We start from the raw sequence: 13603 nt of genomic DNA on the forward strand, positions 1-13603 counted from the left end.
TTGGTTAGAAGCTTTTCTCTCTTTTGTTTCCGACCTCAAGGTCGAGTTGGAGAAACCCCCTTGCTCGACATTAATTTCATGTTACATGAAGTTGGTTGCTTACTTCGCACCTCCGAAGGTCAGTTGGGGGCACATTCGGACAGGGTGGCCATGTGGGGAGTAACTCGCACAACATTACCATTTACCGCATGTTGGACATGAAAGAAAATAACTACTCCGTACATAAAATCTTCCGAAATATACCATCAAAGTCAGCCCAACGAGTCAGCACTGCACCATACCGACGGATCTCAAGGAATCCGTTCGCATTTCTAGAAGGGAGGGTTGCAAACCGTAGGTCACGACCTGCAGCAAGGCAATGAATGGACCTGGTTGGTGAGCACCTCATCGGGTCAGAACCCTCACTCACGCCAACCAACCAGCGACAGCTAAAAGCGGCCTCCTACAGATCATTTCCTTAAATAGCTGGGGGGGGGGGGTCAAGGGAGGTCGGCCTGTCGCAAACCGGTGGTGGCAGGCAACAAGAGCAGGCTTGCAAGTTTGGATGCGAATTTGAAAGCTGACAGATGTGGATTACAACATGAAGGCAATACCGCGTCTAAAAACCACTTTTGGTCACATACGAACGAAATAAGTACATGCTTCACAAGGACTGCTGCATAGGTAATTGCTAGGTGGTAATCATGTTGGCCGCGCCAAAGCCAAGAGAGGCAGTCACGCCCAAGGATCGAACATCAGCGGGGACCTGAACCGTGACACCGTGGTCTGTCAGCGAGAAGCGAGAGGCTTGGGAAGGTTGAGGTTTTTTTTTTCAGAGTGGTACCGATTATTTCGAGGTGGAGTTTTTCCACTCCAGCACCGGGTCCGTGACACAATCCAGACCCGGTCGGGCCCAGGGCACGTGGGGGAAGAGGTTGAATTGGGCTAGCACCTTGTTCCCGCAAGGCACCGAAGAACTTTACCTGGGTTGCTCCGTCGCCGCCCGGACCACCAACGCCGTTGCCAAGTTGTTGCAATCTGAGCTTTGTTTTTTTCTGCTGTGGAGCTTGGCTTCTTGGTAAGGCTCTGGCGTTTTTTGCTTGCCCGCTATTTCCCCCTCACTTGCTCAGTGCTAGTGGAATGTAGTTGCTCCAGTTCATCTGCAGGATGAACAATCACCCCGCACCGCATCCAAGGAATCTCACCTACAGTTTGTAATGGACAGAGGTCAACCGACGTTTGCGCGATACCGACTGTCTATAATTGGAAAGAATTGAGGGTCATAGGTATAGTAATGATTAAGCGCGATAAACATGTTTCTAATTTCGTTCTCTTGGTCCTGTGTTTCTTTCCTTTTTTTTCTTTTTTTTTCTGCCTCTCTCCCTTTTCTTCTTCTTCCGTCTTGCTTCTCAAAGCCATATCTAGATGTAGTATATTGCTTGGCAAACTACAACTAGGCTCGTACTTCGTACCTAAGAATCAGTCAAAGCGCAAAGGTTGCGCCAGCAAGCCATCTGCAAACAACCCCACTAAAAGTTTCGTTTCAAATATGGGGCCGCAATGCTCGTTTCTGGGCTTGTTTCATCTGTATACCCCCGTGCTTGTTCATCACCTCGCCCGCCCCCTGCGTACAGTAGTAGCTTTGGAGATCCTTCCAAGAGCTTGTCAAGAAAAACCTCAAACTTCCAAGGCCTACATCGTCCTGCCCTTGTTGGAAAAAGACTGACGATAGCGCGATCAATTATCCCAGGGGGAAAAGAGCGACGCTGATCGCCCGGTTCGTTCCTACGTTCAAGATCAATTGCGTAGCAATTTTCCAGCTTCTCGGTTCAGGAGCTCGTATCATGAAACTACAAGTCTCAGAGATGCCAACATCAAGTCGACACAAAAAGTCAGAAACATCACATATCGGAGATGTGTAGTCAAAAAGGTGGTATCGAGCCAGAGCAGGAATCGAAAGTCGTATCGCATCCAGGTCACGTCGCCGAGGAAGAAGACGAGCAGGGTAGCAATTCGCGACTAAGTGGCGTCAGGTGTCCTATGTCAAGCAGGCGAGTGCTTGTATACGCGGCATACGCGGCGCAATAGCTGCTCAATTGAGCTTTGCCACAAGGGGTTTATGGCGGCGGATGCATGACAACTTGTCACTGCAATTGATGATGATTCGACACATGCGAACAACCAGACACCATTGCAGATTGCAGCACAATCTCGTCCGCGGAGATCCTCTTGGTGTTCCCCGAAAATGCCACCAAAAACAATTGAATGGACCGACCGTCTTAGTCGAGTTTGTTCCGATACTATTGTACGGTATGGTGCGGATCGGTATGTAAGGTAGGCTTCCATGCTGCTGCAGCAGTCAATCCAGCTGAGTCCGTTTGATTTAGTGCCGCTAATCCACCTAGTCTACTCTCTACTTGCTACTGCAGTGCAACCCGGCTTCTCACCTTGTTTAAACTCCGGGGAAGTCGGCACGTCGGGTTGTTATCCACCCAGTTTGTTTGTAGCTGTCATTGGGGCAAGAAAAAAAAAGGCCTCACGGTAGTGGTAGTAGTATGCGACACCCACAGCCAGCATCGCCACTTTTACCACAAAAACACTGCATATTCTTTTGCGCAAGCACCCGCCTTAGCCCAGCATTTTTAGCATTTTGCCATGGAATGCCAACCCCCAACTAGATGACAGCCACATCCAAATTGCGCAAATGCACCTCGTCAATTTTATGCACGGCGTCTGACTTGTTGCAGTAATTGTCATGAATGACCACACCTAGACCGGCTGTCTACTCCAATGAGGTGTAATCTCGAATGAACCTACTGCGGGGTTTGGGCGCTTATGCGTGTGTTGGGACTGGACAGAGCAAAAGCCACTAACGCACCTCGCTAATTAGGCGACATATACTACCATGTTACCTTGCTTTTCGATATTATTCCATCATTTCAGCCATCTTGCTTTTTTTATTTATTTTTATGTCCTTCCTCCGGGATATCAGTGCCGTTCATCGGCGGGAGCCGGATATTCAAGTTCCACCAGACTATCGACTTGGCCGCATATACTATGTCCACAAGATGGGACCCAAGACCCATCACTTCGAGACCTAACTTTTGGTTGTACAAAGTCCGAAGTAGTAGTAAGAAGAAGAAAGACGTTGAGGTAGCAACCGTCCAAATCTGGGAAGCGATTTTCTGACCAAGACCTTGTAGGTTATGTACGTAGGAACCCAGTACAGAATTGGCCAGGGCAGTCGTCCCTCCAAGAAAGTAGTATGTCTTGGTTGTATCGGCTTCCAACGTCCATAATGCAAGCTGGAGAAGTATCAACTTCAATGCTCATCCTTGATGCCGTATGCTATCACTTAGAAGGCCCATTTGGGATCTATTTGCTCACTGCATATGCTTCCAAACCCACGTTGGCATGCTGTTTGTCAACCTTGTCTACAGTTGGATCGGCCGGGTGCTTTTCTGACCACCCTCCAACGCCGTTGGTGGGTAGTTGCTTCGTGCTTTTGTTAGTCTAGCACATGATCTGTACCGGATGTATGTTGGTGGGCTTTGCACGGTAAACATTCCTTAGGCTAACTCACACCTTCTTTTCGAGCCAACTACCGGTCTCCATTGGCCCAGGCATGCACCGGAAGCATTAGACCGGCCTGCCCGCAGTATCCGGGGGTCTGATTCCCCTCCATCCCTTGAATGTGGCATGCGGGCATTCTTTTCGCTTGCCATTCTTGTCCGAACGCAGCCCATCGAGTCATCGTCTGCCACATCATCCGCGCGCATCCCCTCAAATATGGTCGGCTGGACTGGCGGTGAAATGGAGTACTAGCCGCAGACGCGCGGATGTTGGGCACCTCCCTTGCAGCATCCCACCCTCCATCCGTCGCGCTTTTGATCGTTTATTCTGGGCTAACACTGCCTCGTTTGTCGATTGCCATGCATCTGTATAGGATGGGGTGTAAGAGGGCGTGGGAAGTGACTTGTCAACTTGTGCTCCAACCTGCGATATCAGGTTTAGACTGTCTCTGCCCCATGCTGTGCTACCAAACTTGGGCAAGGTTGGCACTTGGAGAGACATCAAGTAATTAGAACGATTCCGTTTTCATCTGAAAACGGTGGGAAAAAGAAACAACGCACATGCTTATTTTTGGTTTCTTGTCTTGCATTTCTTTTCACGTTGAGAAGGGAAAAGGCTTTTGACTTTTACTAGAGAGCATGAAAAGCCCATACATGTTACTGGTGAGGGGGTTTTCCGTGGTTCCATGCCCTTCTCAGTATGTAAAGTATATCCTGCGAGGTAAGGATACTGGCCTGAAGCAGACTAATATCACAGAAAACTAATAATACATTAGTATATAAACAATGGGACTGCATATAACCAATGCAATCGCTCAAACAATGGGACTGCATATAACCAATGCAATCGCTCAAACAATGGTACTTCCTTTTGACCATTGTGGATAACTCAGTGTCTACCGCATGGCTTGCTCCAGAGCTGCCGCTGCAACACCGCAACCAGCAACGATCCAAGTCCACTTGTTCGCCACCGCTTCGAAGCCTGGCCAGAAAGAGTTCACTTCCTGCTGGTATCTCTGAAACTCGACCTTCTTGGTCTGGTTCTCCTTGGTGTATCTCTCTTCCTGAGTTGCCTCGTTCTCCTTGTCGCCGCCAATGTAGCGCAAGAACAAGTAGTTGGCAACTGAGCCACAAACTGCCAATGGGTGGGAGAGGAGGGTGTTGCCATATAGGAACAGAGGGAACGAGAAGTGAACAAGTGCATCACCAAGATAGCTAGAGTTGACATTATTGTTAGTTGCTTTTCTTACATTCTATAATTTCTCCTCATTTCCAGAGCGATTAAATATCAAAACTTACTTGGGATGCCTGACGAGGCTCCAAACACCCTCTTTGCACATCTCTGTCTCGGTTCCGACGCTCCTCGCCTTGAACCGGTCGAGCTGCAGATCCGCCAAAGTCTCAAGCGTGAACCCGGCGCCAAAGATACCGACAGCCATGGCGCTCACCCAGGCAGGCGCTCCGGTCCCAGCAGCGAGCCACGAAACGCCACGCTCCTGGGCTGAGGTGCGGAAGAGCAGCGAGAATGGCAGCGTGATGGCAGTCTGGAACAGCGCCTCGGTGAGATAGACGCCTAGAAAAGCCTTGAGGCCCCAGAACCCGGGTTCCTTCTTGGCCGGCTCGTAGCGCGGCTCGTCCTTGCCGCGCTGCACCGAGCGCCGGGCGACCCGCCACATGAGCCGACCGCCCCAGACGCTAAAGGCAGCGAGCAGTAGCTTCTCGGGCCGCTGCAGCGCGGCCCAGGCGTCGGCCGCGGGGACGCCGTCGGCGACGTGGCGACCGACGGCTGCCCACCAGGCGTTCAGGACCATGCCGCTGGGCCACAGCCAGTCCTTGGTCTCGAGCCGGTTCGTGGCGCGGCCGGCGAGGTAGGCCGCGACCGAAAGGCCAGAGTGGAGGCCGAACGATGGGAGGATGGTGCTCCTAAGGATGCCGACGTCGAGGAGGTTGGACGCCAGGCCGGCGTGGGCGTGGCGCTGACTGGGAAGGTAGGATGGCCCTGGGCCATGAGGGGCCGGCGCCATCGGGGCGGCGCCAGCGAAATCTCCTGTGGTTGCCATGTTTGATGGTTGCTTATACGGAGGTGTTAAGGCAATCCCATGGTTGCAGAAATCTGCAAGAGATATATAAGATGGACGTGGACGGGCATTGGATGGTTCGTTGATGCGTTGATGAACAAACACATCTCACCCGTCTGGTCCCGCATTAAACGTCACGATGATCCTGATGTCATTCAGGGGTACCATAAATATGACGAAAATTGACGTAAACCTTTCGTTGGGTAACAAACCCAGCAGGAAATCTCGTACCTAGCTAGCATGATACCCCGAATAGCGAGCCGATTGAAGACATCCATGTGTACCTATGCAAGCTATGTTAGTCGCCCAAAGCGGTAGATCAAAATAGCTTGGTTGATAATCTGACCAGAAGCCATAATATGAATACAACCTAATTAGGTACCTACCTACATTGATTTATTATGCATGCATTATTTTGTCATCAATTATTTTGAATAAGCATAATCAGAGTGAAAACAGGCCAATCCTAGGTAAAACAACACCGGGTTTATGAATACTACAAATCATACCCAGTCGGTTTAGCACGTTTGAGCTCACAACTTCGTTCATAGAGTTCCAGGGTCTCCCCGGATGTGCTGCTTCACTTCTTGGCAATGTATACGTGCCTTTTGGCAACTGATTTGGAGTCGACAAGGTCGAGCAAGCCAATTGAGATAGATATTTGAACGTATCAAAAAAGGAATGTGTTCTCTAACATTGGTAATGAGTCAACCAAATTTGGCCCTCGGGTGTTGACGACCAGAGCCAATTTTTTTTTTTTCTCTTCTTTTTCTTCGTCGCTTGGTTCATCGCTAATCAAGGATCGCGCCTCGGCACCCAATCGCATGCGCGAAGCTAGCTACCCTGAAAAAATAAATTTACGGTATAACTGGGCTGCTCCAGCCCCTAATATTTTCATCCCATCAACATCATATAGACTCCCGGCAATTCCGGATGACAGTACTGTCCTAGGTATGCTGAGCTAACTCAATTCGCGTTTGGATGATTTAGATATAGAAAGCCTAGGTAAAGCTCGCATCTAAAATTCCACGAGGACGCCATGTGCGTAGGTGCTACTTATTTCAAAGCCGATTCCTAATGGAGAATTACGTCATGATTCAATACAGCACTGGGGGGTAGGGCTACAATCGAAACCCACGGGACCACTTGCTGCCGGTAAGGTCGGGTTTAGTAATGGGTCAGTCAATACCTTTACCGTTGCGGCCGGTACAGCACAGGCGATCGTTGTGTGCTTGGCGCAGGTACATGAGTAGGCAGGCCGTTGAGGGGCAGATCTGGGCCTTAGCGCGCTTTTCGGTATCTTTCAGCTTTCCGACCTGGCAGTCTGACACTTATTTTTTTTTTCTTTATCGTATTTTCTTTTCTTCACCTTTGCTTCTTCTTTAAAGTATTGTTCTTTTTTTCTCTTGACCGACATAGGTACCAAACAAGACCTTTACTCTTCCTTATCTCCTCGCTCAGATCACCCGCCAAACCTCGCAGCTTCCACTTCAACAAGAGAATCGCGCCCAGGATGACGGGCTCCACCGAATATGCGACAGGCGCAACAGCAGACCCTGAGGTCGGCTACCCCAAAGGTCATCTCGGCCACCTCACAGACAGCGAGACCAAGGCTCTTTCAGAATTTAAGGTCCTCGTAACAGAGAATGGTCTCTACACACCAGGCCCTCCTCCATCACACGATGACCAGACTCTGTTGTAAGTTTTTTTTTTTTTTTTGGCAACGCCGCTTCCCGGAAGCTTCGGGTGCGCTAACGTTTACCGCATCTGCATAGACGATTCCTACGAGCCCGTCGTTGGGTGCCGCAGGATGCTTTCAAGCAGTTCAAAGAAACAGAAGAGTGGAGGTCCACAACGAGATTAGATACTCTTTACGACACGATCGAGCTGGACTCATACGAGCAGAGCCGTGTAATGGTGCGCACCCCGGGGCTGGGTTCCTTTTTCGACCCCTGAAAGGTTCCAAATAGCTGACCAACGCCTTTTTGTCACATATAGTACCCGCAATGGACAGGACGCAGAGACAAGAGGGGCATACCGGTATACCTTTTCGAGATCAAGCAGCTGGACAGTAAGGCAGTGGCTGCCTACGAAAAGGGAGCCGACGACACATACAGCCGCGCGCATGCCGACGGCTCGACCCCTCCCAAACTGCTGCGCTTGTTCGCCCTCTACGAGAACCTCACCCGCTTCGCTCAGCCACTATGCACCGAGATGCCCGACAGGCCCCACCCTCAGACGCCGATAACGCTGAGCACGAATATCGTAGACGTCTCGGGTGTCAGTCTACGGCAGTTCTGGAACCTCAAGGCGCACATGCAGGCCGCTAGCACGTTGGCCACTGCGCACTACCCTGAGACTCTTGACCGCATCTTTGTCATTGGCGCCCCCTTCTTCTTCTCCACGGTGTGGGGCTGGATCAAGAGGTGGTTTGACCCCATCACGGTATCCAAGATCTTCATCCTGAGCCAAGCGGAGGTCTTGCCCGTCTTGAGCTCCTTTATGGAAGTGGAGAATATTCCAAAGCAGTACGGCGGGAAGCTCGAGTTCAAATGGTGCGACCAGCCCAACCTGGACCCGGCCATCAAGGAGCGAGCTACCTGGGAGCAAGGATTCGACAACTTCCCCAAGGGCCCCGTGCTGTGGAAGGTCTTGGATGAGGAGCGCCTCGAGTGTGTCGCCGTCGGTTCCGTCAACCAAAAGCAGCGCAACATTCGCGTTTGCACCCTGCCGCGGTCATTCAAGGGCGTTGTCTCTAGCAACCAGCCTTACCACAAGACAGAGGCAGCAGCTGCTGCGTCGGATATTGCAGCCGTCGAGACTGGCGTGCAGAAGCTCGATATCCAGGAGGCAAAGTCGGATTCTGAAGCTGTCACCTCGAGCAAAGAGGAGATCATTGCCGAGAAGGGAGCCAGTTCGGTCGATGCCCCTGCCGCGTCCGCAAAGGCCGCGTGATGCCGTTTTCGAGAAAACAGAATCAAGTTACTGTATGGATGACTATTTGACATCTACGATGTTTCAGGCTATACACGGCTAGCCTGACAACAATATCTTCTTAGCCCGATAGACGAGTGTTGGCGTTCTCTTGTTTTTATCTTTCGATATTGGCTAAATTTTCAGAGCGAGAACCTTTCTTGAATATGCTCAGCGCTACCCTAGGATACCAGATTGGGCAAATTGGTTGTTTATTGTCGATCATTATCCATGGTCGAACTTTCAAGAAAGGATCAGTTGGCGATTAGCTGATATCGCATATTCATGGACTACTGTTCCATGTTGTCATTTACTTATGGTCTAGCATTTGCGTTCACTTTATATACCATCTTTTATTCTGCAACATTGACGCATGAGCACCTCATGACACCGGTCGATTAAGACATGGTGAACTCTTGAGCATCTGTTCGTGGGAATCATTTTCTGAAATGAAGAAAAAAAAACGAAACACATTACCGCAAATCTACCAAGGTCCTGACGTGCCCCCGTCAGTTCTGTCTCCTCCTCCGCCACCTTCTCACGCCCAGCTCCAGCTCGTCCCATGTCATTCCGTCCTTGACGTGACAAAACAGCACGCCGAGCGCCTGCTCGACATCCTTGTTGCGGGCCTCGTCGTCAAAGAAGATCATCTCGCTGTATGGGATGCCGGTGCGCTTTTGTATGGCGTCAAAATGCCGCACCTTGCTGGACGGGTAGATCTCGAGCCCGGCGTCAAAGATGTCGAGGGCCCTGCGCGGCTTTTCCTTGGCCAGCTGCTTCTGCGTCGCGGCCGGCGTCGCGGGCATGTTGGGGTTGTTGGCCAGGGTCGACAGGCCGCCGGCGGCGGCGTAGGGCGGGATCTGCAGCTGCTTGAGCACGTCGCGGGCCAGGTCGGGCGCGTGCGTGCGCGACGCCACCGCCAGCCTCACGCCGGCCATGGGCAGCGTGTACAGCATGCGCGGGACGTCGGAATAGAACGAGTACGTGTCGCCGATCTTGTCTGTCACGGTGCTGCAGTGCTGGCTCTTGTCGGCGGGCGCCACCGCCTTTATCGGGGGAGTGACGTGCGTGTCGACCCAGAACGGCCAGAGCTGTGTGGTTGCGGGAGGTTTTTTCATCCATTGTCAGTAAAGATTTGCGCTGGAGGGACACTAGTGGAAAAAAAGGGGCCAACACAAGCGGAAAAAAAGGGGGGTTCACTGACTGTGTAGTCGAGGTCAAAAACGATGAGGCGGGGGAGGGGCTCCTCGTCGGTGAGGACGGGCGGCAGCGAGCTCGGCCCTGGCGCCGAGAGGCCGGCCTTGTTGACGGATGACGAAGAGGAGAAGTTGGATGTTTGGGTTGAGTCCGAGTGCGTCGTGTTGACGCTGGAGTGCGCCGCCGCCGCGTTGGCTTTTGACAGCTTCTTGGCCATGTCGTCAAGGGCTCGCCGGTCCGGCACGCAAAGACTGACAACCACCAGCAAGAGCTCGCAAAGCACGCGCAGACCTAGGTGCATGCGCAAGGGGGCGAGGGGGAGAAACGCGTATTTTTTTGTCCGTCACTTTTATTGGGGTTTTCTGCAGCGGAGGTGTCGCGATGTCGGCGTTGCGCGCAAGTGTGTTTTCGGCCGACCGACATTGACGTCAGCTGTGGGGTTGTGGAGGGGCGCCAGTGCCTGCCCCTGAGCCCTAACCCAGGGCAACTATCTAGTCTAATTGCTTCTGTGGGCAAGTTCAAGGGGCTAATGTGCCTACCGGTGTAACTACCTGACAAGATGCATACCTAGGTAGGTAATCTAGGTGTAATTCCTTACACATCTACCATGGTTCTCATGTAACGCTTGAGTGTCGTTCTAAAATAATCCAAAACGATACTGTCAGCAGCCGACACGACACACGACGTCATGCTACAATCTAACTGGAGCTACTTAGTCGATGCCTCGCAAAGGTATAACGCAATATGAGACGAACTCTGGGGCTTTCAACCAAGGATGTTGCTGGGTTGGCAAATATACAAAGTGAACTCTCAGAAACAAAAGACAAACCCTAAGAGTCAAAGATCGCCCCATAACCAGGCACACCCCTCGACTCCAGATTACACACCACATTTCTAGTCACGGACTGATTCGAGATGACGACGACGGCCTCGCACCGACCCAACCGCTGTCGCCCTCCCAGCGCAAACTCCCCACCGGTCCCGCTGGCCGCCCACATCCGGTAGGCTATCTTTACCAGGTCCGGTCGGCCCTGCCTTCTGGTGTCGTGGATGACGGCATCCGGGTCGGCCCTGAGCACCGTGTCGACGACGGCCTGCCCAAACGTCTCGAGCGGCGACGGGGCCGACTAGATGACGCGCACGGGGTGGTCCGGCATCTCGGCAAAGAGGGCCAGGCACGGCGCGATCCCCGACCCGGTCGCCATGATGATGACGGGCTCGAACATGCCCGCGATCCGCATCACCCCGTACTGCGGCACGCCGCGCGTGTAGATGTGTGTCGGGGGCTTGGCGATGATTTTGCGCGTCCAGTCGCCGGCGTCTGAGATGACCACTGAAAACCCCGTCTTGCCTGCGTTGGAAAGGTTCGAGCTCGATAGGTGGTTGAGCTGTTGGCGGTGGTGCTGTCTCGCCAGCGCTTTGGCCCTCGCTACTGCCTTGGCCGTCTCGATGTCTCCAGCTTGGGCTTCTTCTCCGTGTCCAATCGAGGGCCTGTCTGGGCTGCATGGTAGCCTATTCGTTGCATCTTGGAGGTGCCCTGTCCCGGTCAAGAACGGACTTGCTGCAGTCTTGGGGTTGGAAATGATGGCAAAGGCGTGGGTCTCTTTGAGGGTCTTTGAGGGGAGCATCGGATAGGCGAATGGCCTGCCCGTAGTGGCCATCGCGGTAGGAGAAGTTGAGCTTGATGCAATGCTTGGACAAGAGCTCTACTTGAACTCCGCGGCGCCGCAGACGAGTCCAAGGGTAGATGACCAACAGAGTGATCAGAAGCAGCAGCCAGAACGATGGGCTGACGAGCAGTGCTCGGCCGTACGAGAGCCCCATGGCGGGCGAGTCATCAAAAACGATGAGCAGGGTCTGTGCCCAGAACAACACAACGACTGTCCATCCAAGAAAGCGATGTATCCCTTCAAACCAATTGTGAATGGCTGCGCGCACTCGGGGATGCGCAAAGACCAGGATCAGGGCCAACATGACAAGTGTGCCGTAGCTGACCAGGTATACGTAGCCCCTGAGTGCATGAAGCACCTGGTCCCGGTCTCTTTGCTGATAGTCGATCGTGAGAAGGGCCACAAACACCACGTGCCAGAGCGTTCCTGCAACGCCACAGCCGCTGTGGATGCCTCCGTATGAGTACACCTTGGCAAAGAGACGGCGAGTCCTGAGTGGGAATCGCCTCGGCCACGTGCCAAACACAGTAAACAAGGCGTTCACAATGTGCTCGTTGCGGATCAGCATGGCCACAAATATGTTAGCCGAGGCGGCGGTCGATGCCTCTCTGTATGTGAGGCGGTTTGTTCCTACTATGTTTTGGCCGATAAGTGCCACCAGGACGGCGAGGTTGCAGATGAAGGCGAGCGTGAAGATGCGTCTGTAGACAGACCCAAAGTTCCAACGAAAGTATCTGTATACCCGTGTGCCTTTCTTTGGAGGCGTCAACGATTGTCTGCGATAAAGGCTGTGACGAATACTTTGTATTGTCAAGGCTCGGGATCGCCTTGAGGACTCATCTTGGTCCTTTGTATGGCCGGTAATGCTATAAGATACTTGGATAATGTCGCAACGAGTGTTGTTTCCGAGTGGTTCATGGCTCAATCGTGGGCTTGTAGATGAAGGCGTACATCGCTGCATCCTGCCCTCTTCCAAGTCCTTGAAGTCTATGATTTAACTTTCACGACAACCAAGAAAGAATGCTCTGGTCGGTCTCGAGATATTCTGGATGCTCTGACCTGGAGAGCTGGGTGAATCGTAGTAGTATGCCTCTGTGTCTGATAGATCTTCGATGTCAGGCAGGGGCCTCGTGAAGAAGTCATCATTCCATATAACAGAGCGTCCTCTGTCAGTGGGAGACATGGTGTCTTGTATGATAAATATTGAGCACTAAAGTGCCTTTATAGGTCTGAAATATGAGATACTCCTGGACTTGCCAAAGGTGTATTGAAAGGCTAATGGCGACTTGACTTGATCTGCGGTATGAGCAGTACGAAAGAATGCAGGCTGATAGTTATCAGAGGTCAATCAACATTTAAAGGTGCATTGGTATTAATGTTGCAACAAGATACGGGATACCTGAAAGACGACGAGACAGCTGTAATAGAGACGATGGTTGGCAGACTGGGCGCATACTATATAGTACAGCCACTCGCACTCGATGTGGCGAACAAAAGAGTACACTATAGATGCAAAAAATTTCCACAAAGAGCCGGAGTCTGACAAATAGCAATGAATTCTCGTTTCATCATGCAAGTCCTACATACTGTCGGGTAGGAAAACTTCAGATTGCAGGGCTGGACGCATACTGAGCTTACCCCAGATCACCATCAAGCTTTAGGGGGTAAGTACCGTCATATCGATTCTTTCCGAGGAATGTTTCTGTAAATAGAGAATCGGCATAAGTAGGTACCTGCCGTTTGCAGGATGCGATCTGCATACACGTGTACCTTGGTAAAGCGTCCATCGGGTGGTACGATAGAGTGTAGAGTAAGGGGTCATCTTGACCGTGGCTTGCATAGCGAGGTTGTTCGAGTCGTGCAAAAATTTGGGGGGCTCTGGATAAAAAGAGACGCAACCTCGCCAGGCGGGACGGAATCAGACTCAGCACTAACGCCAACAATAGGAAATTAATGATCGCTCTATGCCGGAAACGACGAGTAGTAGGCTGTCTACTGGTATTGGCTAGCGAACGGGGCAGGTCATCCGCGCGATCAGGGAGTAGGAGAGAGCTACAGTCAAAGCCAACTCTCAGCTATAGCAAATCGTGTTATGCAGCGTACAAAATTGGGTGCTCCTGGTGATTAAACAGAA

At 51.9% G+C, this 13603-nt stretch overlaps 5 protein-coding genes across 5 annotated transcripts; 1 reads left to right on the forward strand and 4 right to left on the reverse strand.

Moving 5' to 3' along the window:
* Window positions 1-3354: 3354 nt before the first annotated feature.
* On the reverse strand, window positions 3355-3704 carry MGG_16833 (uncharacterized protein; the record flags this gene model as incomplete). Its single annotated transcript, XM_003712392.1, has 2 exons — window positions 3355-3481; window positions 3565-3704. 2 exons carry the CDS (start codon window positions 3702-3704, stop codon window positions 3355-3357), a joined length of 267 nt encoding a protein of 88 aa, XP_003712440.1.
* A 671-nt stretch (window positions 3705-4375) lies between these two features.
* On the reverse strand, window positions 4376-5831 carry MGG_04946 (uncharacterized protein). The gene is made up of 2 exons (XM_003712393.1): window positions 4851-5831; window positions 4376-4766 (listed from the first exon to the last, which is right to left on the reverse strand). Exons 1-2 carry the CDS (start codon window positions 5609-5611, stop codon window positions 4448-4450), a joined length of 1080 nt encoding a protein of 359 aa, XP_003712441.1. The 5' UTR covers window positions 5612-5831; the 3' UTR covers window positions 4376-4447.
* Window positions 5832-6962: 1131 nt separating this feature from the next.
* On the forward strand, window positions 6963-8968 carry MGG_04947 (SEC14 cytosolic factor). The gene is made up of 3 exons (XM_003712394.1): window positions 6963-7327; window positions 7405-7546; window positions 7628-8968. The coding sequence occupies exons 1-3, from the start codon at window positions 7143-7145 to the stop codon at window positions 8582-8584; spliced, it is 1284 nt and encodes a 427-aa protein (XP_003712442.1). The 5' UTR covers window positions 6963-7142; the 3' UTR covers window positions 8585-8968.
* On the reverse strand, window positions 8871-10200 carry MGG_04948 (magnesium-dependent phosphatase 1). Its single transcript, XM_003712395.1, has 2 exons — window positions 9807-10200; window positions 8871-9693 (listed from the first exon to the last, which is right to left on the reverse strand). Exons 1-2 carry the CDS (start codon window positions 10098-10100, stop codon window positions 9112-9114), a joined length of 876 nt encoding a protein of 291 aa, XP_003712443.1. The 5' UTR covers window positions 10101-10200; the 3' UTR covers window positions 8871-9111.
* Window positions 10201-10629: 429 nt separating this feature from the next.
* On the reverse strand, window positions 10630-12652 carry MGG_04949 (integral membrane protein TmpA; the record flags this gene model as incomplete). Its single annotated transcript, XM_003712396.1, has 4 exons — window positions 10630-10893; window positions 10942-11290; window positions 11358-12456; window positions 12529-12652. 4 exons carry the CDS (start codon window positions 12650-12652, stop codon window positions 10630-10632), a joined length of 1836 nt encoding a protein of 611 aa, XP_003712444.1.
* Window positions 12653-13603: the final 951 nt, after the last annotated feature.

This window comes from Pyricularia oryzae, chromosome 3, assembly GCF_000002495.2.
Source record: "Pyricularia oryzae 70-15 chromosome 3, whole genome shotgun sequence".
NCBI lineage: Eukaryota > Fungi > Ascomycota > Sordariomycetes > Magnaporthales > Pyriculariaceae > Pyricularia > Pyricularia oryzae.